This window comes from Rhamphochromis sp. 'chilingali' (genome assembly GCF_963969265.1).
Source record: "Rhamphochromis sp. 'chilingali' genome assembly, chromosome: 8".
In the NCBI taxonomy this organism is placed as follows: Eukaryota; Metazoa; Chordata; class Actinopteri; order Cichliformes; family Cichlidae; genus Rhamphochromis; species Rhamphochromis sp. 'chilingali'.
Window position 1 is genome coordinate 22,134,867 of NC_137935.1, and position 25,047 is coordinate 22,159,913.

The window sequence follows — 25,047 nt, forward strand, 5'->3', positions numbered from 1 at the left end:
ATTTTGTGTGCTAAGGCTAGAATTGGCCTGTCAGTCACAGTAAAGTGGGGAGAAGAAGGAGACGACATGTGTCGGGAAGTGGAGAGAGAAAAGGAGAGCGTATGAAAGAGATGGATGCGAGAGCACAAGAGAAGGGCAGAGGAGCAAAAGAGGAGGAGGACGAAAGTGAAGTTTGGGGGGATGAAAAGAAACTTTTGTTCTTTTTTTGAAAGAGAAATGCAAATGGAGATGCAGCACAAATGTCTGAGCGATTCTTGATGTCAATTCATTTCAGAAACAGCAGAATAGTCCTTGAGAAGAAGAAAATAACGAATAATGATAAAGTTTGCCATATACCACTTTTCAAGATCTGTGATATGAAGTCCTTTGCAGGAGCAGCAAAGTAAAATGATTAGTGAGCAAAATAAAACAAGCACCAGAGACAATTGAAGTGCTGCAAAAGAAATAATTTAAGAAATAAAAAATGGTAACAGAATCTGAAACTCAGGTAAAATCAGGAAAAGCTTTCCTCTTTAAGTATATTTAAGTATAAGTATATCCATCCATCCATCCATCCCTCGTTTATCCCAACCACCTTCTTCATCTCATCCAGAGGAACTGTCCCCAAGCCAGCTGAGAGACATAGTTTCCTGCGCATACTGTGGGCCCTCCACCGAGTATGCCCAGAACACCTTGCTTAGGGGAGGCCCAGGAGGCATCCTAATCAGATGCCCTAACCATCTCAACTTGCTCCTTCTGGCATGGGGGAGCAGCAGCTCTAGAATGACTAGATTTCTCACCCTTTCTCTAAGGCTGAGCCCAGCCATGCTTCAGAGGAAACCAATTTCTGCCCCATGGAATCATGATCTCCTTTGGTCATTACTCAGAGCTTGCGACTATAGTTAAGTGTAGCAATGTAGTTTTACACTTTGGTTTTACGCTCAGCTCACTTCACCACAATGGATTTGTGCAGCATCTGCATCAATGCAGATGCTGCACAAATCCGTTTGTCGACCTTCCGCTTCCTCACTTTGGAACAAAACCCCAGATACTTTAAGTCCTTTCCTGTCGAGAACCATGGGCTTGGATTTGGAGAAGCTAATTCTCATTCCCACTTTGAGCTGGAGGCCAGCAACTGATGAAGCCAACAGAACTATATCATCTGCAAAGAGCTGACACGAAATCCAGAAGTGACCCGGCTTGTTAGAAAACAGCAAAAGACTGCCTGTAAATTTCCCCTGCAGTGCATATTGTGACATTTAAGGTCATTGTTGCATCCCTGACCTCTTAGTACCAAATCAATACATATACACAGCACTCCAGGACTGGATCCACTCACTGGATTCCAGTATGGGTAATGGACCGTTGCTTGGGTTGCAGCATGTGGGATCTTCTAATTTGTGTTGTTCTTACTGACTGGATTCTTTTCGATGTCTTGTGCTTGGAAGACTAAATCCATTAAGACATATTGCAGCTATAAAGATAATCTCCAAAAATGTAAGGAGAGTGTAACTCTCCCACAGGCAGATAAACGTCATGTTTTAACGATTTCAGGTAACACGAAAGGGTTGTAATGTCATGTTGCAGGTGGAATAATGTTCAGTTGAGCAATAACTTTATCTTCCTAAAGTGTGAAGCTTCCATTTCCATATACGCGTGAATGCTTACATAACAGTTTTTTTTTATTGTTCTCCCAAACTCGACTGATCACACTATGTTTTTCTTGCGTTCATCACTCATCAGGCTTTGCTTTCATTTGTTTTAGTGTGAAGTGCTCCCTGCTGCTCCTTCTCTCCTTAGACTTGCTCCCTAAAGGTCTTGAGGATGCTGGCAATGAATATTTCACTAAACTGCATTCTCAGGTTATCAATAATAAAATGGCATATTCTTATAAATATTCTAAAAATATAGCTGGACTCTGCCTCTTCTGTGGTGCATTAAAGATTCATACACACCTAGCAAACTGCTAAATCTTCCACCATAACAGACCCACATGTACATCACCACTGGACTGTATGCAGGTGTTTTCTTCACACTTCTACGTTTTTGTGTTTGCATGTGTGTGCCTTAGTGTATCAGCCCAGCTCAGTTAAACCTAGAAAAGTGCTAAAAGAGGTGATTCACTTTGTCAACAGTCTGAATCACCACTGTCTAATACTACAGCACTCAAGCATTACAGACAGTTACACAGGCACACATGCTCTCCCCAGCCCACACACTCACCCTGTACACAGCCTTAAATATGATCTCGCTCAGTCTGACGCACATGCAAACACAAATGCACTCTGTTTGTCTCTCACAGATCATTTCCCTCCCTCACCGTGGTGAGATGTCGCAGCCTTGTTGCATGAAGGCTCCCAGTGAGAACCACAGGGAGTTAAAGATGCCAAACTCATTTGGAGGTTGGTCAGTGGGGCCCTGCTCTGTGGCACCCTCCTCTGGTTCCTCTGCATGCCACTCATACGGACTGAAGCGACTCACCTAAGATAGCATATGCAGAAAAGTGGTTAGAAAATTTTAAAGAAAAAGAAAAGCTGAATAGGAACATTAAAATGAAAAATTGAAACATGTTAAGGACTTGAATATGCACACAAATGTTTTCATTTTAATTTCAAGAAAGACACTACAGGACTACCAAGGTCTGAAATGGTCAAAATCCCCTTTTTTAACCACATGGTAATGAGACACGGACAGCACTATCACCAATGTTATTATGCTCTTCCACAACATTAGAACACTAAAGGAATCACCAGAGATGTAAGTCAGCAATACCAGTGTATATAATCTATACTAAATATTGCGTATAAATATAATAGCAACAGAGTAAACTTGGACTTGACAAAGCTAAAAACAGTAGACATGGTGTGCAGCTAAATTACAGTACAGGTAGCTGGCTTGGCGTCATTTCCCTGCATTGCTCAGTAATAATAATAGTGTAGACAAAGTTACAGACCCATTTGAGGTAACACAGTTGTGTGGCAGTATTTTTGTGTGGCAGAAAAAAACAAGAGAAACATTGAAAAGGAAAGCAGCAAAATAAGGAAAAAATAGCTTTTTGGGCCGTTGGTCATCAGAAAAGAACATTTGTGGTTGCAAGCTACAATCACAATTGTTGACTCTACAGTATATATCAGACAACATTTTCTTGTTTCCAGTTTTCTACTTTATCACATGTGACTGTAAAGTACAAAAATGTATTAGGCTTTTTATTTATATAGAGGCAATGAATATTCTTTTGGCCTTAATTAAACTTTGGCAAATACACAGTACTGTGTGATGTGATGGATCACGTTCCTCTATAGCTGGTGAAGTAATTTGACTGGCTAGTCAGTTAATATGTACACAAATAATTTTAACTCCAGAACTTTAGCAAGCTAAGGTTAACTGTAACCTGTAACTTTGTTACATGACTTTGGTTATAGTCATTTGATAACATTATCTGATTAGTTAGCTGTTATTTTCAAATTACTTCATGAGTAAGACAACCCCTGGGAGTATGTATGGGAGCTGGACTTACCAGAGTCTTAACTATGTTTTGCTAAAGTTTCACAAGTTGGCTAACCTTAACTTACCGTCTCACTAACACTGTCATTACTGCCATATTTGAATCCAGATAATTTTTGTAACTTCTTTAATAATAATAATAATAATAATAATAATAATAATAGTAATAATAAACAAACAAACAAAAAGAATAAATAAAAACAAAAACCTTGATCCACTTTTAAAATCTGATGTCATTAGCTATTTCCAGGTGCAAATGCTGCTTGTAAAGCTTACAGTAAAGAATCGCTCTTGCCCGGGAGCGCTTCTTTTCTGAAATGTTCAAATGTTTGGTGACCAGGACACCATGAGCCCATGGGCTGAAGTGTACTCTGTGAATTTTTAATAAATTCATAATAATATAGTGCACAAGTAGTGCTAATAAAAAGATGCAGAGGCTGAGAATGAACACTGATTATGGGCTTGCAACATTACAGCAAAGCATGGTGGCCTCTATCAACTAAACAGCAGAAGTTTTTGTTGAAGTGTATTTTTGAAAATGATTATCAGCTATTAGTGGACTCCATTTCCTAGCAAGTAGCATTGCCTGGTCTTCATCACCTTTGGCACCTTTAAATTTTCAAGTTTGACCAGAGTTGTTTTCTTTTGTTGTTTAAGATCAGTCCACAGGTCACAGAGTTAGTTGGGTAGGGTTGCATTTTTTAAGTTGCGCTATAATCTATTCACACAGAAGTTAATACAAAATGATAGAAATGTGTTTTCAGAGGCAAACTGAGCTAGCAAGCGGCGAGAGACATCTGTTTAACATCTCAGAACAGATAAAAGGAAAACCTTGGAGAGTGAATTTCTGATTTATATAAAAGAGGAAAAACAGTTTCCTTGAATATTCAGACAATCTGGTATCACAGGGCTTATGCTGATCTTGTGCATGCTGAAGTGGGCTGTCTTAAATATCTGACATTGAGCATCTAAATGTCTCACATACATCACTATTATGATATTTCTGTTCATAGAGGATGCCTCTAAGTATCCAATGGTTTCCTGCCTAGAAGCTGTCTTCAACACTGTAAATGCCATTTCAGCTGAGAGTGTAAAGGGAGTACTGTCATACTTCTTAAATTTTTAAATGCATTAGCTATTGAGGGCTAATCTATAAAACATAAAAAAATATATACTCAGAGACATCAAGAGTCATGATGAGTTGTGTGGTAAAAAAGCACCTTACAATAAAAACTAACTTCTGTAGCTACTGTATGCACTTTCATCCCTTAACCCAAGGCTTCAGTAACTTTTCTAGTCCAGTCCTGGGATCCAGCTCAAATTCTAACACCTAGTATGTAACAATAACTCACCAAAAACAGCACAACACTGACGCCAATGTAAGCGAACACTATGCACATCCAGATCTCGTAGGCCAGTGGGTCCAGGAAAGAGAAAACACCTGGTTTAGACTTCTGAGGCTTCTTGATCATGATTGAAATTCCCAGAGACATGAAAGGCTTAGAGAAGTCGATCACCTCCTCTCTCACCAGGGTGATGGTCAGTGGGGCCACAGCAATTTCTGCTTTCTGCAAAGGAGAGGGGTGGGGCTGAGATTTCACTTCACTCTCATGTTTTTACTGCAGTTAATTTGCATCAACTGCATATAAAACAAACAAGCTATAATGAATAGAAACTGTCAATGAGCAAAGCAAAGGGGAACTGGACTCAAAGGTGAGAGAAGAAGTGGGAGAGCAGAGGGTTGAAAGAAATGCAGGCGGGTGATGGGATACCAGAACGACAGAGGAGTATTTCATACAGTAGACATGAAAGGCAGTGTGCATACAGACTTACACACATTTACAAAATCCAAAGAAAAGTCAGAAATACCATTAATTCAGCACACAGACTGCTGAATGATTGCATGATTCTAAATGATAGCTACAGTGGTAAGTGAAACAACCTACGATAGCAGCGCATTGCTACAAAGAGTAAAGATGTTGCAACACAAGAAAAGTAAACAGCAAATATAAAAGAACGAGGACAGAAGTGATATGAAAAGAAAACAGAGAGGACAGGATATCAAATACCCACTCAACCTAATGCACAATAGAGGGACGGATAAAACAAATTACAGCAAAGACGGGGGGGGGGGGGGGGGGGGTAAAGTACAACAAAGAAAAGACAAAGACTACAAGTGCAGTACAGTATTTTCTATGTGTGGAAGAAGAGTTATCAGGACGGACTGTGAGTGTTTGATGCAAATCAAACCCGATTAGTCAATGTTCTGCTGTGTCACCTTCCAGATTCTGGAGGGTAATTAATTCTGTCAGTGTTCTGCTGCAACGTCTCCGCTTTCACTCTTCGTCAAATCGACGACTGACATTGTCTTGTGTGTGCAAATAAAGTTTGTATTCAGACAGCATTGTGAGATCTCAGACTGTGCCTGGGAGTATATGGCATAATTAACCAGCGTGGCAAAAATCTCAAGAAATAAGTGAACCTGCCGTGACATTACATCTCAGTGGGAAGCTAACTTGGCAACTATGGAGATGCAGAGCTTGTGAGAGTTGCTATACTGCAGGGAGTCATTTTGAGAATTTCTCAGTCATTGCATGATGTAATGTCTCTGCAGCTCATACGACCTCTGCAAAGATTATAGAAGTTTTTGCCAAAAGGCACCGAAGTGCACCATAACAGGATGTGATTTGTGATGCTGTTGTAATGTCATTGTGATTTCACTTAAACGCCATACTCTGATACTTAACAGAAAATCCAGAACAAAATTCAAAGCATTCCTTGCATGCTGCAATTTTTCCATCCTTACCCCGTACACAAGCTCGCCAACCATGCCATTCCATATCTTTGTCTCTGGATCCCTCGCTCCATATTTCCCATCTGGTACAATGGAGATCTTGTATTTAATTCCGATGTGTTTGGCAATCTCAGAGGCAAGGTCCACACAGTATCCCTCATACTGGTCGTTGCCCTCATAAAGCTCCCAGTTCTTCTTCAGCATCACGTAAGGACCCTCCTACAAAACCAGCATAAGGGAAGAAGGACAGCTGTTTGGACGAACATGATGGCAGGAATTAAGAAGAACCAGTCTGCTTACGAACAATGCACCACGCATGAAACACGTACAAAGAAAATTGATGTTATTCTTGTGAAAAATAGACATGTATATAGATTTTAAGGAGAAGCTTATATTGAACTTCTTTTTGTAAAAAACAATCTTTGAGTAACAAATCTCTACAAGATATGAAAATAATGCAAAGCTACAGGATTGAATAAAAGACCAAAGAGCAAATCAGCTGAATTTTATAAACTACATACACATCACCCTATGATATCTTAGCGTACATACAGGACCATGTCCATATAACCCACCATCACATTATCAGATTCATGTGTTAGTAACTGTGTAGTAACATAAAATCTCACACACAAACTACCTTGTTAGTAAAACACAGAAGCCAGAACTTGATAAAAAATGATAGTTGATAAAATGGGAAAATATCTATATATTACAGATGGTTTTTACAAGGTGAAGTTTTATATCTTGTTTTTCTAACTTGCAGCACTGTGTTATATGCCTTCGTCTACATGACTCCACAGGGACCCTCACCTGAATTAGTGCAACACTAATGCTGAGAAGAGAGAAATGTATGAGAGGGAAGAAAAATACAAAGAAGGAGAAGAAAAAGCAGAGGAGACTGGTGCTTTTAGGCGAAATGAATTCTGTGCATGCAGTTATCAAAGATGAAAGCGAAAAGAGTGAGTTTAATGTGAGGTGGTCGGTGTATTAGGAATAGCACAAATGCATCGCTGCACGTAGGATATCTACAGTGAAAAGAAACGCACACAGACGCAGAGAGTCTTTTGAGTGACAGTGCATCTATCAGAAGCAGTGAGTAATGGTATTATGCCTGAGGCAGCTTACCCTGTAATCCACATGAAACAAAGCCTATTAAAATGTTATCAAACCTGTTTTAATCAAAGACTAATCTCATCTGTTTAATCAAACAGGCCCGGTATAATACCCAACACGGCCGAGCTATGAAACAGTAAATGTGGACGATAAAACGCATACAAAACGATAACATTTGAATTCTTCATTCGCGAAATTGATTCACACCAAACTCAAGTACAGTTTAATCAAGGAGAATTTTTATGCTGACATGAATCAAAGATGTCAAATGAGCAATAAAGAACACAGATCTGGATGAAATCAATGGGAGAATCTTCAATCTGGGAAATTGAATTACATTAAGAAAAGGTCTAGCTCAAAGGAAGGCATGCAGAGGGATTAAAACCATCTCACAACAGGAGCTGAGCGATACAAACAAATCCTTCAAAGGGAAGTTGGATTTATAGATTGATCCTTATTCTCTTCAGCAAACAAAGAGCTTGAAATGAAACCATTTACTTGTGCACTTGTGTACGACTGAGGCGTAAAATGAGAAATTCTTCTCAGTGGGGGTATTTAATGACTTTGCATTTATCTAAATGTAAAGATGATTTATACTGCAGAAGAATTTCTGTCTTATATTATCTGATTCCTAATTTGGTTTATGAGTAAATATCTTGAAAATTAAAAGCATTCCCCACCGCCTCTGCTGGACATCCTGACACTGCTCACTGGATTGAGGATTACCATTCTGAAGACTCCAGTCTGGTATTTTGATTTTGGCCACCACCAAAATAAAATAAACCCAAAAAACATCAAGATAAAGTATTATCATTGTTATTTTAAGCATGTTCACAACCTGAAAAAGCTGCTAGGATAGCTGTAAACATTTCTTTTTCTAAAATATTATTTTTTAAATGAGTTCATCATCATTTTTTTTAGTTTGCTTAGGACATGCACACCTTTTTGTTCTTCCACATAAACAAGGTAAAAAAAAAAACATACAGAAAATAACATTACATTTAGACAATTCAAAAACAAATACACATTACAGAGGTGCTTTTTGCAAAAAAAAAAAATTCTCCACTTTTCAGTAAAACACTATTAAGAAAATCTGTTTCTTTTGAAGCCAAGCATTCAAATCAGTTCTTAATTTATGTTGAATATTAATGCTGAACATTTGCACTACCAAGACAATCATCGTCATCATCATTAAGTACAAACATTTGCCCTTTGGTGCTCAGTTTCATAACATACAAAGAAAACAAAACATAAAAGAACAAAACATTTCTCCCAAAAATATGATTATCAGATACATTAGCAGCTTCCGGGGCACAAATTCCACAAACTATACATCAATCATGTGAAAAGCAAAGCAGTTTCATGTAAATGAAACAGATGCACAGAGCCATCACAATCGCATACCAGGGATAAAAAGTAAGAGGAAAGCGATAGTGTGAGGAAATCATCTTTTAAAGTACAAGTGCTTTGAACGCTGGAACCAGTTGTAATGCAGACAACTTGTACAAATATATATAAGGAAATAAGGAAACTCAAACGTATGCAATATTATAATCTGATTGATGTGGTTGCATGTTTAAAGCACTATCTATAACCTTAATAGTTTCCATTAACACATATGTGCTCAGAGCTAGACTGATACCACTCTAATTCTGTAAGTTAATTATGAAGCTGCAGCCATGAGACGGTTAGCTTAGCACAACTGTCCATTGGAATGAATGCAACCAAAGGATTAGCTGAAAAATACAACATACATCTCCTCAGTGATTTTTTAAAGCGGTCTTGAGCAATAGTTCTGTTGCTCTCTACATCCATCCGTAAAACATGGTGGAGGTACTGTCGTGATTTAGATCAGCTTTTCAGCTAGTGGGGTTGGGGATCGTTTCAAAATGAATTATGAACACAAAAAAAGGTACCATCTGGTAAGCATCTGATTGGCAACAGTTTCATGTTTCAACATGACAGTGATCCCAAATATACTGCCAATGCAGTGAAAGCATACCTTGATAAAAAACACACACAGTGGAACACTCTCAGTCAGGATTTAGCCTAAACAGAGCCTGGACCTCAACATGATTAAAGAAGTGTGGGATAATCTTGAACGAGAACAGAACAAAAAGGCAGCCAACATTCAAAGTGGAGCTTTGAATGTCATTCAAGAAGATTGGAGAACTACAGTTCAGCTAAGAGAGTTCAGACTGTGTTGAACGTTTAAGGTGTCATACCTTTCAAGCTTGTTAGAATTGTAACAAGCTATTTATTTCTTTATATATCTCTATTTCCATGTATCTTTGCACATGTTTCAATAAACTGCTACACCTATTTCCCATTTTCATTTTGAATAAACCACTCTATTCCTATTTTTGGAGCTTAATTTGAATTTGAGATTGTTTCTGATATAATTGGTTTAAGGTTTATGTAATAATCAACTTAAAATCATATCCACAAGTATTCGTGCACATGCTGTAGTGTCAAATGGAGAACAGCATTATTGTCCAAATCAAACTCTTGGCAGTTGGCAAATGGAAATATCTTCTAATGCATATTTATTTATTTTATTTATTTTTATTGTCAGCTTTATAGTGAATTCTGTGAATCCAATCCTGTCACGTCCAAACAACTTTCTTTGCTGACCCTGAAATGGAAGCGCCTTATCGGGTCCCTTCTTTAAAAAATAACCTTGAGCGCTTGTTTGCTTCATCTTTAATCACTGATTCTCAGCGGGAATCTTTTAGTCAGCTTGTGTTAAGGAGAATGCAGCCATCTCAATTACAAGGTCAAATGCTTAAAGTCTGACAAGTCTACTTTGCTGAGTTAATTTAGTTTTATGTAAGCCGATACACACGAAAGGATATACTATATGTATGGACACACACATTTTAGCTGAAGCTCTGGCAAAAGTGGCAGTGTATCACTTTAATGCCTCCTTAAGGTTTGTTATCAGTTTGCTCCAGACACTTTTGTCTTGCTGTGAGTGAGTGAGTTTGTGTGTGTACAAGATGTTAGCGCATGTATTTACTGCTGGGAAAAAGCATCATGTTTGGGTGTTGCCTAATGTGGCATCATGAGTTAGTGCAAGGAATGGGAGGGGAGAAGAGAGGAAGAAATAAGAATCAGGAGGTTGAAAGGAAAGAAGGATGGTAATGGAAACGAGACTAGCAGGATGAGAGGGATGCAGGGCGTTTTGGCTGTAAGAAACTACAGAAGAAAGATGAGGGAGGAGATCAGAATACAAACAGTGATCGCTACAAGGAGAATAGACGATAGAAACAGCAAGGGGGAAAGTGTGAAGGAGAGATTAAGAGAAAGAGAGAATGTGACAAAAAAAGAAAAATGGAGAAGAAGCGAGGGAGCAAGCAAAGAAGGGAAAGGGGTGTGTGAGAGAGGGAGAACAGCTTTGTAGAAGCAAATGGTTGGGGCTGATAAGACATGAAACACTTCACTCTGGTGCCAAAAAGGCAGAAATGACTTGCTATGTAAGCCAGTCAGCTAGCCTGGTGAGAAGACGAACCCCAATGCAATGGACAGTCAACCTAACTGTCCAGTCATTCATTCACTCCCCCTCAACCCCCCAACTGGATTACAGCATTTTAAAAGCCAGATTTTTACATAGCAAGAGACATCTCACCAGCCTGCGAGCTATCTGTTCACATGACCAGAGAAGCAAGGCAGGCAGTGAGTCACAGCCTTTGTCAGTTACTTGGTCAGGCAGTCCATTTATTAAGCAATTACTGCAATCACAGTACATAATCATCTATCCGGTCACATATTTGGCCAGTTGGTCAGTGCGATTAACTCCCAGCTATTTAGCCATAAAGAAAGCAGGGCAGTTCAGCAGTTAATAAGATTATTTGAGCAGCCAACCAATGACCAGAAGACGAAGACTGCCAGTCCTTCAAGTCCTCTTCAGTAACAGTCAGTCAGTTTGTCTGTCAACATATGAATCAGTCAGACAACTAATTAGACATCAAGGCAGACTAAGTCTAACCGACCAGCCGTGCACAATCCTTTTGGTTCGTTAAAGATTTGGTTTTATTTTTTCAATAACAATATTCTTTCTTTTAAGATTAGAATTGTTTAACTTAAAATCTAACTAATATAAAGTCAGATATATTGCACTACTATGATTATAAAGCAGGGGCATAAATAAGACACAGTCATGTCCTCATGGGTGTATCTGGAATAGAGTTAAGGACTCTTTAATAATGACCATAGGCAACACATCTAACAATCTGCCCTCATCTTTGCTCTGAGATCTGTGAGGGCTTTGTTGATGCACATGTATTCATGTGTTTGTGTAACTGGGTTTCTAATTAATGTTTACTTTAGCATTTGGGTCTTGAGGATGTCTGCAATATTTCCATTTTCGTGTAGGGTCAGCTTTGGAGTATTTTCTGGGATAGTTTTTAAAAAAATGCTATTCTTTTACATGTAGAGTACACAAATGATCACAGTGTCTCTGTGGAAGTAAGATTAAATACATAGAGAGACATGGAAAATAGCACTGTCTCATACAAATGCCCAACAAGTCACCTAAAATTATGAGAACAGGTTTACTTTACCCTTTTATTTTGATGAAGAGATAAAAAAAAAAAAAAAAAAACCTATCAGAAGAGCTCAAATACACTAAAGGAAAGTTGACTGAGTAGGCATGACTGAATAGATTTACAGAGAGACACAGCATAGAGATGAAGACAGAGGAGAGAAAGGTGAGTGCTTAAAAAAATGCCGGACTGACAGTGAAGACCTGTCACTCTCCACCTACATCTTCTCTTAAAAAAAAAAAAACAAGTAAAAAATAAAATCGAAATCTGATTAAGGCAAATTCTTCTGCAGGCAGTGTAACAGAGAGGACGGTGGTAGCTGTGTTGTCCTCAAAAAGAGAAGAATCTAAATTAACACGTTGTCCCACAGTCCGGTGACTTTGTGCGACCAAATGTCAAACCTTGACAGACGCTGCAGAATCCATTGCAGAGCTTTCATCTGGTGGTAGCTTTGTTACGAGAGGAAGACAGGAGCACAATGAGCAAGTCAGCCCAAAACCTCACAGGGCCATGATCCTCCTTCTCGTCTCTTCTCTGTGCCGTTATTTCTTAGCCATCTTCATCTAAGCAAATATATGATGTCAGAACCAAATAATAAAAAAAAAATGTTATACAGAAAAAAAAGAAAAGAAAGATAAGTCCTTTAAGAGCTTTAGAGAAACTCTATCAGGCTGTCTGTTCTCAGTCATTTTCGAGGGTCTGTGTTTTCTGTCTGTTGGTTTGTCTGCAGACTCGGCATCAGTGTCGCTGCAGAGGTTTCCTCATCACCAGAGGCTGCAAAGAGGAGGAGGTGGCTGAGCTAACATTAGTCAAGCCCTGCTGAGGTCACCATCCACAGAGAAATATGCAAAGACTGCAGGCATGGAGGTAGAAAACAAAGGTTTGGGGAGGCTGAAGAGGTGAGTACAGTTACAGAGAATCGAGAAGACGAAGGAGAGATGAGGGGAGTACGAGGACAGATGTGCTGGAATGTCAGATGAATGACAGACATATTATAGAATGACAGATGGAAATAAACAACGGAAGCATGTACACACTGTTCACCATACTAATTTATTCATAACACCAGCTCTTCAACCAAAATGAGATTAATGTATTGACACAGTACAAAATAAACAGAAAACAGCACTGCACTGTCAGAGATTACTAAATTGCCCTTTTAAGTATCTGATCTTGATGATGTGTTTGTATGTTTCTCTTGCACCTGACTCGAGTCACCAAACCAAACACTGCAGTGTAGTTTGATATATTGCCAGCTGAAATGTGCATGGCTGAAGGTGAAGCTCAAACTGGGGACACCTAATCCAGCTGATTTAGTGTTTCTGAACTCTTTACAGCAGCATGCGCGGCTGTTTTCCTCTGCGCCAGCAGGAGTGATGACTGGATCTGGCCACCGGAGGCACTGTAGACTCACTGCACTCTCAAATCAACATCTTTGAGCCGTTGTCTGTTTGTAAGTATTTGCATGAGGGGAGGGCAATGGCGAAGTACAACTGCAGATATTTTGGTCACATTTGAGTTTTCTGGATGAAACGATGCAATGTGCCTTAAAACAAAACACCGAATTAAAGCCCGAGCATCTGTGGCTTGTTTTATCTCTGGGCTGAAATTAGTCTTTTGAGTTGCTTTCACTTGCATCACTTTGCATGCCAAATTGAATTAGACTGATTGCATTTACAGGAAGGGGATGGCCACCATAAAAACGCTGCAGATGGGTGAAGTGAAATCAAATGTAAGCGGAGGATGTGCACACATCCACCGATTAGCCCTCCTTTATCCTTGTTTGTAGAAGAAAGAGGAATAATTAAACTGGGCTGCAGAGCAGTGTCTATGTGAAAGCTATTAGAAGAGATTGGACTGAGGTCACTTCTAAATGGTGATCTGAGGTCACTTTTGGATTTGCCTACTAATGAGACATTAGTGAAATCTTCCAGCTGGACAAGTGCCACTCCCTCCTGGCTGTACTGCGAGGGCTCTATTGAACTCATCCAGCTCGTCCACTTCCAGGCTGATTTTTCTTTCAGTGTTAAAACGGTGCCATGTTGTGCCCTTGTTGGAGTTCATCCTCCAGCTTTCTGATGCTGAATGTATCCAAAAAGACCACAAAGACAGGTAAACCTCACCACAGAGCTGGACTTGAAGCGCTATCAGTTCTACAGTATCCACAAAGTAACTGTGGTAACTTCCCTCTCTACGAAAAGTGATTGCATATGTTGACTGGTTACGATCGTGTGTAATCAGTAATCAGCGGACGCATTACCGTTTTCATTTGAATAATGTATGGCCCCCACCAATAAAAAGAAAACAAAGAGGGTCCAAGCTAAAAAAACATTTCTTTTTTTGATAAGTGGAAGTTTCCAAACACTTCCCATGGACGCTGAAACAATGGCTGAGGTGAGAGTGTGCCAGAGGCTGACTGAAAAGCCAGATTGTCCAGACATAAGGGTTCAATCGTCCTGTGAACCATCAGACGAGTCTAACAACACTTAAAAGGGGCACTTTAGCCTCGTATTATCACATTAATGTTGTGGCCATTGTTTCCCCACAGTACAGACTGCAATATTCATGGCAGACTCTATTAGCACTAAGGGATGACACATGCCCACTTCTCCTTTATTTAATTGTACTGAAAATAGCCCCAGTTCACCTAGAGGGTACTTTCAAGACACCCTTCAATGAAAAGGAGTGATGCGGCTTAAAAACAAGATTCTCACTTGCTATTAGAAGATAAAATGCAAAAGGTGGAGGCTAATCTGAGTATTTTTCAATATTCAAGAAACCAGCTTGAGATGATGTGAGCTTTCTGACATTAGGTCACTTCTAGTAGCTTCAACCACACGAAGATGGCTCCATGCTTTTCATCTTGTTTCAGCATAAATCAAGGATCATTAGACCTTCGATTGTTCAATTTTGATGAATCCTTGGGAATTGTAGCTTCAGTTGCTACAGCCAGTGTGCTCTTCTGCTGTTGTAGCTCATCTGCTTCAAGGTTGGACATCCTGTGCATTAATGTTTTTATGCCTGTGAATCCTTTCGAACAGTTACAAGTGATATTGGGCTATACAATCAAACTGAATCGAATTGATGTGCTGCTATTTTGGCTTCAATGAGTGGTTACTGGTGTTACTGTTGCCTTGCAATCAGCTAGAAGTCAGGCAATTTTCCCCTCTGACCTCTGGCATCAAGAGATTATTACCCAAAGAACTGCAACTCACTAGATATTTTCTCTTTTCTGGGCCATTCTTTGTTGGCCCAGGAGGTCGTCAGTTTCTGAAACATCAGCAAGCTGGCGCCAACACCCATGCCTAATTCAAAGTCCCTTAAATCCCCTTTTATTTCCATTCTGATGCTCACTTTAAACTTCAGCAGGTCATCTTGATTTGTCCATATGCCTGAATGTACCGGACTCGATTCCATGTAATTGGCCGATTAGGTATTTGCATTATACCACTCGATCAGGGGTGCCGAATAAAGTGACTGGTTAGTGTGTATCCTATCCCCTGTGAAATATTCTAAGTGGGTGTTCTGTATATGAGAAATTCTCTGCCTATAGTTTTCCTATTCCATCAATTTCCACTTACTAATCTTGCTTGGAAAAAAATGTAAAATAAAAACTTATTTCATATGGTTATCATATTTTTTCTGGTGTGTAATTTTTTTTCAACATAAACTTCAACTCTCTGCATACGTGCTCAAGTCAAATCAAGATTCTGGTGACATTAGGCTATGTATTTTGGAACGACTGAGTATCCGCGCTGAAGGAGAGCTTCACCCAAATAGCACCCAAACAATGGAGAAATGAAAACAGTCAGATGGTACATTACCATGATAGTTGTCACGACAACAGTCCGGTTCTCCATAGCCGAGCTGTCATTGGACAGAGCATTTTCATTCTGGACCAACACAAGTTTGTCTATGTCATTCCAGTAACCAATCTGAGGTAAACAGGGGGATATATGGGAGTAGGAGAAGATGAATGAGAGGGAAAAGAGAAAAAACATCCATGAAAATATAGTTTAATGTACTTTCAATCAGTTTTACCCTCGCACAATTTATGCAAAATGTAATTCGACATGCATGCAATACAATCGAGACAGAAAAGGTAAAACAGAATCATTAAAGGAAATGAGAAGGCGAAATAGGAGAAAATGAGACTGAGAGAAAGATAAATCAGATTGAGCAAACTCCAGGAAATTTCCCATTGGAACTGTAGGAGATATTGAGTGTGAGCCAAGAACCTTCAATAAACACACATTGCTGTCGAAGGAACAATTGCGATGCTGGAACATGGTGCTATATCTTTATTATTGGGGCTACATGTATGTGATTTTCCAGTATAGAGAATTTATAAGCTGTTCCAAATGACATCCTGTCCTCTTACTTTCTTCTCTTATTGAGACAGATTATGTTCAAACTTTACTTATTTATGTCACTGCAGATTTTATGTACCCCCAGGTTGCCTGGGAGCTGATCTCCAGTGTGTACTCCAAAAAGCCATTAATATACACAAGCTGTGATGGCTGGTTTGATTGCAGTCATCTAATGGTATTCATAATTGCAAACAGAAGTTATTAATTAAGAATTATGAAAATAATTATGGCGTAAATTATTTTTTTTATGAATGGAGGCTGAATGAAGAATGAAGCACTATACAAATTAACAGGAATTGTTTAAATTAATTGTGATTTATGTATATATCCTGCTGAGGCATCGCATTTGCTCAAATTAAGATAAACAGCATTTTCTTTGCATTTTCCTGTCTTTTAACATGGCTTTTTAGAAACACGGTCTAAAATACTTTGCTCATGGTATTGCTGTGAGTATCTGGACTCAAAAATTTATAGTCCTTGTCTTTTTTTAATGCATGAGGAACTTTTACCTTGCGCGGGCCATTGCTCTTGAGTTCAAACACGTCCATCGTGTAATTCACCCTCCGACCGTAGTGATCAAACTGAATATTCCCAGTCAGGCCCTGAATGCGCACCTGGATGAATTGTAACAGTAGAAACATAAAACTAAAATAGTTCATACAGATGTTTAAGATCGCAGACACTCAGTGAACAGTCAGGAGTACAATAGGAGTGCTTGGGCTTCTTTTTTTGTCTTCATGGTGAAGCCAAGCAAGCGGTGCTTAAACAAATAGTTCAATAACTGCAACGGGATGTTGCAACAGAGACAAAATTGAGTTTCCATTAGCAATAATTTGATGCACAGTTAACATTAAGACTGATACCCGTTATTTATTTCAATTATGTCAAACGAAACGCTTGCATTGTTTCCTATGAACACTTTGTGCCCAAGCTGAAAACCTGAATTGAGTGTGGGAATGTTAGCTGCTGCCACTAAGCAACTATAAACAGAAGAATTAATGAATGCAAATACTTTGACCCAGTGTTTTTGAGTTTGTTGTTTAATGTTCTCTGTTGATTCTTAGGTTGCCCCTCATTTGTTGTCATTAAGCGTTAGTTTGTCTTTGCTTTTAGAGGCCAAGTCTAATTAAAGTTAATATTGTCTCGTTTTCACTTTAAACATTACACTGAAAGTCTGAGGCAAATACCGCTGATGGGTAAGTACATGAGACATTAATATAAATTGATAAGATATAGAAATACGGCAGTACAAGTATAAACATAGAGACAATTGAAGTCCTGTTGATACAGTATTTTAAAACAACTGGACCAAAGCATTTATTTCCATAATATTTTGTTCTGTCATGTGCTGTTTTTATCATCAAATGGTTGGGACCTCCACAACTTTAACATTATGACCACAAAATTTCTACCGATTCACAACAGACAACAGCCGCAGTCCCTAACAGAGCATCCATGTACTGTATGCCTTATTTTCAAAATAAAAGCACTTGGATTTAACTTTCCAAAATAAAGGCACAAAACCAAGAGTTTATCTGAATGGTTTAATTAGTTTAGTTAGTGTTTAAAACCTTTTCAGTAATTTTTTCTGCTACCATTTTGTTTCAGATTATTTACAACCTATTTACCTCCAGCTTTTCAGGAGAAAGCAAAAAAAAAATAAAAAATTCTACATCAGCAACAATCCTAGTCTTTCTTCTTTGTTTTGTTCATTTCATTTGTTTTTTGTGTGTTTACATGTGATAATGGATAATTCATTTAGCATTCACTCTATTATAAAATTTGTACACTATCAGTGAAATTGAGCCAACCTGTTTGAGCGCACGCTCCATATCTATTCCTTGGTTCCAAGGAGCAGCTGGATTGGCCAGACAGTCACCTGCATTGCCACGGCGACTGATATCGATTTTTTGACGGCGAAGGGTGCGGAAGGCTTCAGCCATTACAAGGACACCATCATAAGTCAGAGATGAGGTATACTGCGAAAAAGAGAGAGGGGACAAAGGTTACCTCTTTGACAAGCCTAAACTTTGTATAGAACTGTATGTATATCTTAGGTCCTTCATGTTATATAACTGATAACATAAATTGCCTAAAAACTGTTTTATTATCCTTTTGCATTAAAATGTTTAGTGTGAAGTATTTCAGTATATTTGTTGCTTTCCAAGAATGTTTTTCTACAACAGTATTACTACCCACTCACATCTTTTGACCAGGCTTAGACCTTCATAACTCTACATAAGGGAACATGGTCATTATGTAAACTGTGACCAGTGCCACAGTCTATCTCACTGCTCTGACTTTTATTTTATTTCTCCAGTAAATATCAATCAACACCACTATAAATGTAACATCACTGTAAATGTGCCAGGATTAGACAGAGTTACAGTTTTTAAATAAAGTCACTGTACGTGACATTGAAGCCATTTAAATGAGTTAAATTATATCATAAACGTGTTTTTCAAATATGCCATAATTCTTTGTCATGCTGATTGCCAAGGTTTACAAACGCTTATTACTGTTTCACTGGGTTGTATTATAAAATAGACTTAATACCTTTAAAATGACTTGCTATTAATTTTAATTCAACGTAAGACACTATCAGTGTCTGTGCTCTGATGAAACCCTGCAAGTGATGGTGGTCTTGACAGATTGCTTGACAAATTCATTATAGGTAAGACACAGCGCTGCAGGGAAGAATACACACACACACACACTCAGCAGCAACACCCCCACCCAGGACACACACAGACACGCAGCTCCACACAGATGGAGGCAGTCAAACACTCAGCAGGCTGCCTTCACATCGCGACAGAAAGAAGTGGAGGGATGAAAATGGAAGGATGCAGGCAAGTCGGCTGAGATTCTCTTGCCAATGCTTTCCACGCCTCTGCAGGTAGTTTCTCTCTTATTGACATCCCTTGATTTGTATCCCACAAGGTGTTTTTTGCAAGGCTACGCAACTGTGTCATCCTCCTTTCATCTGTACCCTTTGAAACTAAGGAAAGCCTTTAGGCATGTGACTGACAGATGAAGACTATCCGAATCACAGAGAAAACAAAAAGTGAGCCAAGTAGTTTTCTAACTTTCAGTTTATGTCAGGAGCAGAGTACAAATGTTTTGGGGGCACAAAGAAACAGAATTACCTTTTAAAAACACAAAGTTTCAGAAAATGTTCCCCAGGATCAGATTCAATCTTTAAGTTTTTAAATGTGGCTTGTCAAACAGGATAAAACATTTAGAGAAAAATATCAGGGACCGGCTTTATGATTAATATATAAAGATGAACCAAGTAGTTTTCATTTTTCACACATATTTATAAAAATCTATGCAGCTATGACGCTTTGCAAAAAGTGAAATGATCAAATCCCTCCTTTTGCAAGTGGAAGGACTTGAACATTGTCCAGTATAATCAAATGCAAGAAAAACTAAAATTATTTCTAGTAGCATCAGCTGTTATTTATCTTTAAAGCTAATAAAAATGCCATTTTGCTAACTAACTAAGTTTGTGATGTAAACGACTCCATCCAATTCGAGCCAAAACCATATTTGACCTAAATTTCACTGTCTTTGTGTAGCTCTCTTATGGCTCCCCTGCTGTTTTCAGATCACTCCTGGAAGTATTCTGATGACTTCCACATCTGAATCTTCACCTCTTTTACTGCCACACAAAGAACAAAAGAACAAAAATCAAACAGAGCAAAATTCTGCTGTTGGGTAGATGTTACAGCTAAAACTTAATCCTGAATAATTTTGGACTTGGTATTTGACCCTGACATTCACAGTCTGATCATCAGGTCAAATTCCTTTTCCACAATTCCCATGACTGTGACAATATGATGACTGAAAATACATGTTTCTGATTATTCTCTGGGTTTGGATGCTGCAGGCTGTTTCACTGAAAGCTGCTGTTTGTTTGCTGTCTTGTAGCCAAAGCCTTCCTTATTTAATTCCATGTATAGTTGTAATTTCCTGTTTTGAGAAGGGTTTTTGGTTTTCCAGATATCCAGGGTTGTTGAATCTGTTATAGATGTGTCCTTGCATGACAGCATTTAACGTGGCGTCATGAATAACACTGGCTGAGCACGAGTTCGTCTTCGTTCAGAGGGAGAACGGTACGGTCTGTGAGTGAAGGCTTTTACTGTTACGTTCTGTTCTAATTTTGTCTCTCCAGCATTTCCTTCTTTTTGAGACTTTGTCTGTTAGCTGTTTGTTATGTCCTGTTTTATTTTGTGAGTTGTTTGTCTCTTTTTGACTTGCTTTTAGTTTTACTGTCTTTTCATTGTCTTGCTTAATCTCAGCTGTGTCTAGTTCCCATTGTGTTTCCTCTCATCCCTGATCATCGCTCTGTATACAGTCCTGTGTCACTTTGGTCGTTTTCAGAGTGTCTGTGTTTTTACGCTTGTGTGCTCTTTTTTTTTTTTTTTTTAAAGTAGGGCTGCTGCCTTCTACCCAATATGAATGTTTAATTTTTTATCTTTTCCACCTGTAAGTTCTGAACCTGGGTGTCTTTCCTGTGAAAATAGCTAAAAAAAAATACGGATAAACTGGATTTGATTAAAAGCAATAACAAGAAAGATGGAAAACGTCAGGATTGTGCAAGAAGTTAATAGACGAACAAAAAGAAAAAAAAACATTTAAACACTACATTGAAAAAAATATTAAATGAGTTTCTGAGAGGGAAATAACATCTGAACATTTAATTTCATACCAGCAATAATAACTAAAAGTAGAATTTAAGTGAGCAAATCTAATGTTTACTAAGATTATTATCACGATGATCATTATTAAATCCTTCTTATTAATCATTTTGATTAAATCTGTTAACACAGATGTGGTCAACATTCATAAAGTCAGATCAAGTGTTTGCAGAAATTTGGAAAAATTGTTTGTATCTCCTGAAGTGATCCTAATTATTATTTACAACATTTTAATGAGCTTAATATATTTCTTTGACAATTACTTTTCAATAAAATCTCCAAGCAAAACAAAGAGAAACCAGCAGTTAAGAGATTTTGATTGATGGGCGGCTCAAATTCCAGCCTCAAGTGTAGAAGGGACAATTCTCAGTAGTATTTCCCACCCTGCCCATTATCAGGCCACATTTTTATTTGGCCTAAGGCTACCAGTTGCCCCAAGGTTAACTGAGCTCATTTTTTTTCTTTTTTTTACAGAGCAAAAATTAGCCAAGAGCAATTTGGAGGCATCTGTTGTCACGAGAGGTAACTGGATTTCTGTTACTGTTAAATCATTCAAATCATTGTTTCCAGGTTTGTAACACAGTATATGTACATGGCAGCAAAAGTAAATACATTCTCTGAATGCACTTAAACAAAGATGTTTAGAGGTTTTGAGATTTGAGCACTTACAGGTGTGTTTGCTTCTGTTTTGTGCATCAAAATATGTTCACTGTGTTTATCTGTCACAATCATGCATAATAGGCTTACCTCAATTAACACACTAAATGTTGTGTAAATGTTAAGGGACGATTGATGAAGCTGACATCTACTAATGAGAATTCATTAGGTGAATCTAAAACTGATGATTAGCTCATTAACACTGGGACTGGGTGAAAAATAGCGTGCCAATTAGAAATCGTAAAACCATAAATATATATTTGCATCACTGTTACTAGTTACAAGTAGTTACTGCGTTACTGTGTTTTTTTGAGGATTATTGAATACAAACAATTTCAGCAAGCGGGCAGAGGGCTGACAGCTGATGTATTTTTAATGGGTAGGTGGACATTTTTTCTATAAATATACCCACAGGTCAGTGCTCTGTCAAGGGATTTAATTGTGAATATCTATAAGGAGCTGGAACTATAAAGGTTAAAGAAAGATATCTCAGAAAAGTGAGTAAATAGGTGAGAGAGCCGACACATGACAGCAGAATTTTATTCTAAACAGACACAGAACACCAAAGTCTTTAGTCTACATAATCTGTATGCATCACGTTAACCTTGAGACTTAATCACAGATAAGCCTTTTCACTGCCATATTCTGAGGTCATGCTCTGATTGGCTAAGAAGCTGTAACACATGCACCACATCACACTCTGAATGGTTCAAATACTGCGTATCCCCCTGTGGCTGGATACCTGATTGAAAACCTTCCGTGCAGCTTTTGCGTTGAATTTCAGGTACAAAGATCAATTTGCACATCAATGGCAGTAATGTGTGTGCGTGCACTTCAAGTAACTGTTTATCTCAATACCATGCATTTTTGAAGTAAGTCGGAATGGAAGTCCTGCATTTTCTTCATTCCATATTTTGCTGTAGAATTTATTTCAGTGCTTCAGATACCACACAAGAATATGTTTCAGGTACCGAGACCTCTGTCTGCCGCAGATTTCCAAAATGCATATTCAATGATAGAGCAACGTGTTTTTATTACCTTAGGTGGGCTTTCAGATCCAGGGTATTCACGCTGATCGAGTTTGTTCCAGCGCTGCATAAGTTTTATGACAATAGGCTTGCTGAAGTCCACTAACTGGAACCCGGTCACATTGGCCCCGCCGTGCATGAACCTTTCCAAAGATATGTCCTTGAAACCCTGGGTAGACCAAAAGCATGACAGAAATAAAGAAATGTGTTTGGAACAATGTAACACAAAAACCACAAAAACCTTCAGACCAGACGATGTAATGCAGTCCATATTCATCTTATGAAATATCCAAGGAAACAACCATTTAATCAGTGTAAAGAAGGTACACTTCACTAACTACACATTTATTGCCTGAGATATCTTAATATAAGAAAAAAGTCTCAGTTTTTCTGATAAAGAAATGTGTTTTATTTTGTTTATGTATTTATTCTAACTGTGGAACCACTGTAAAAGTCAAGCAAAACCCAGAACTTTCTACAGTAGATCATTTAATTGATTAACTACTACTCAAGTACTTCGGTATCGTATGAATGGCCATGGGGGGATGTCTTTATGAGCAGGAAAAGCTGTAAAACATAAAACTTTAGTTAAAAGTCCAAAGTTTAAGCCTTCCTTCACATTTTCCAAAACTGTCCAGTGACCCAGATTGGAGACCTTGTCGGCCCAATTCTGACCCCCTGGCCATATGTTTGAGACCCCTGGTCTAAGGTTCAAAGTCCTCCCACAAACTAAGATCTCCAGATTACATCCCCACAGTGGAAACTTTGCAACATTGAGGAATCACTAAAAGCAATGAAATTCCATCTAACCTGACCTGAGCCGGACCCTTTTACACTGTGCTGGAGAGAACTACTGTTCAAAAGATTTCAGGAATTAAGGTTGAAACAATGCTGATTTTATTGAGCTTGATTCCAGCAGCTTCCCAAAGGTGTGACTTTGTCAAGGAGAGACACATGATAAAATAGTAATTTAGTAAAATACATAATAGGATCTGGTAGAAATAAATAGAAAATAATTAAGATAATGTTTTTTTAATCATTGCAGAAAATCTCCAACTCTGTAACGACAAAGACTTGAAGAAAAATTCTTCAAAGGTCCATCTTGTTTTGTCTAGTATTGCATGTCAACTGTGGATTCTTAAGTAGGCTTTTGGAATAAAATATTACACCAACACTGTAGGAAACGTGTTTCAGAAAACAGCAGGACAACAGTTGAAAGCAACGCCAGCATCCTTACCAGGTTTGCTATGATGTAATGGTAACCTTTGACATGTTTCCCCACACTGACAGCCTGAAAAGAGAGAGGGGGAGAGAAAACGTGGATTTAATTTGGAAACCAGGGGAAAAGTAGCATTAGGGAGCACGACAGGGGTGACAAGGACAAAAAGGTGATTTCCTCCATCTCTTGCTCCATTACCTTCCTTAACAGTGGTGCTGTGGTTACTTTATTATGCTGATTAAAGGAGGATAAAATGATGAAGACTTTGGTACCATGCTGGCTAAAAACTCTGCAGACTTTTAAAATGTTTTAGTGATGCAGAAAACAGCCAGTACTTTGTCTTTTGGAGACATTCAAATTGAAATGATAAAATTTAATTTGTTTTGTTGAAATAGCTGCTTTTGAGAAATGTAGTTCCACTGAAAGAAAGCATATAATACTTTACCTAAACTTGAAAACAGGTCAAGTCTGACCCAAACACAATATATGGGTTATAAAAGCTGCAGATGATTTCACTCTTTTCATTTTTTGTTTTTTTTTTTGTTTGCTATTTGATTTCAAATGTGACCTATAAGGTAAAAATATTTCTGCTCAAAACTAAAACCCGTGAGTTTTTGGTCACTGATATTATCCATATAGGGAAATGGAGCGAAAATACAGCAGACTGTGGGAATTCTGACAAAGTGGTCGAATGCATATTGAGATTAACAAGTGGCATAAACCTAATTAACAAACTGTTCACATTTTTCTTTGTCTCTCTCTCACCCACACATATCAGCGGCTTTGTACTGACGCAGACAGATGTACGTACACACACGCGCGTGCACACACAAAGATCGCAGCTGGCAGGGGCAGACAAACAGAGCAGTCTCTGTCTCAGAGCAGGGATGCAAGCCAGTGCCAGCTCTGCAGAGCTGACTAGTGTGTGTGTTTGTGTCTGTATGCCCGTCTCAGTACACATGTGTGCGTTTGTGCGTGCGCCTCCTGTCTGTCTGTTCACTCAGCACAGAAGCCAATTAAGAAACAGTCTGTGTGTCTGAGATGCCGCTACTAGTGTGGGTTTGTGTCTGTGTAGCTGTATGACTATGTGCATTGTAATGCTGTAATTTTAGCTTTTTTTTTTTTTACATATATTA

The 25,047-nt window shown here is 38.5% G+C and overlaps 1 protein-coding gene across 7 annotated transcripts in view; it reads right to left on the bottom strand.

Annotated features, from left to right (window-relative positions):
* gria4a (glutamate receptor, ionotropic, AMPA 4a) overlaps nt 1–25,047 on the bottom strand; it is a 123,926-nt gene that overhangs the window by 30,492 nt on the left and 68,387 nt on the right. For 6 of the 7 annotated variants that reach the window (XM_080888817.1, XM_080888823.1, XM_080888819.1 and 3 more), the window contains 8 exons: nt 23,930–23,983; nt 22,703–22,861; nt 18,119–18,286; nt 16,817–16,921; nt 15,762–15,872; nt 6,290–6,496; nt 4,836–5,051; nt 2,300–2,460 (listed from right to left, as the gene is read on the bottom strand). In XM_080888817.1, coding sequence (XP_080744943.1) covers nt 2,300–2,460; nt 4,836–5,051; nt 6,290–6,496; nt 15,762–15,872; nt 16,817–16,921; nt 18,119–18,286; nt 22,703–22,861; nt 23,930–23,983 — 1,181 coding nt within the window. Of the gene's footprint in view, nt 1–2,299; nt 2,461–4,835; nt 5,052–6,289; nt 6,497–7,648; nt 11,323–15,761; nt 15,873–16,816; nt 16,922–18,118; nt 18,287–22,702; nt 22,862–23,929; nt 23,984–25,047 lie in introns of those variants that run through there. The other variant, XM_080888822.1, reaches the window with a different exon arrangement.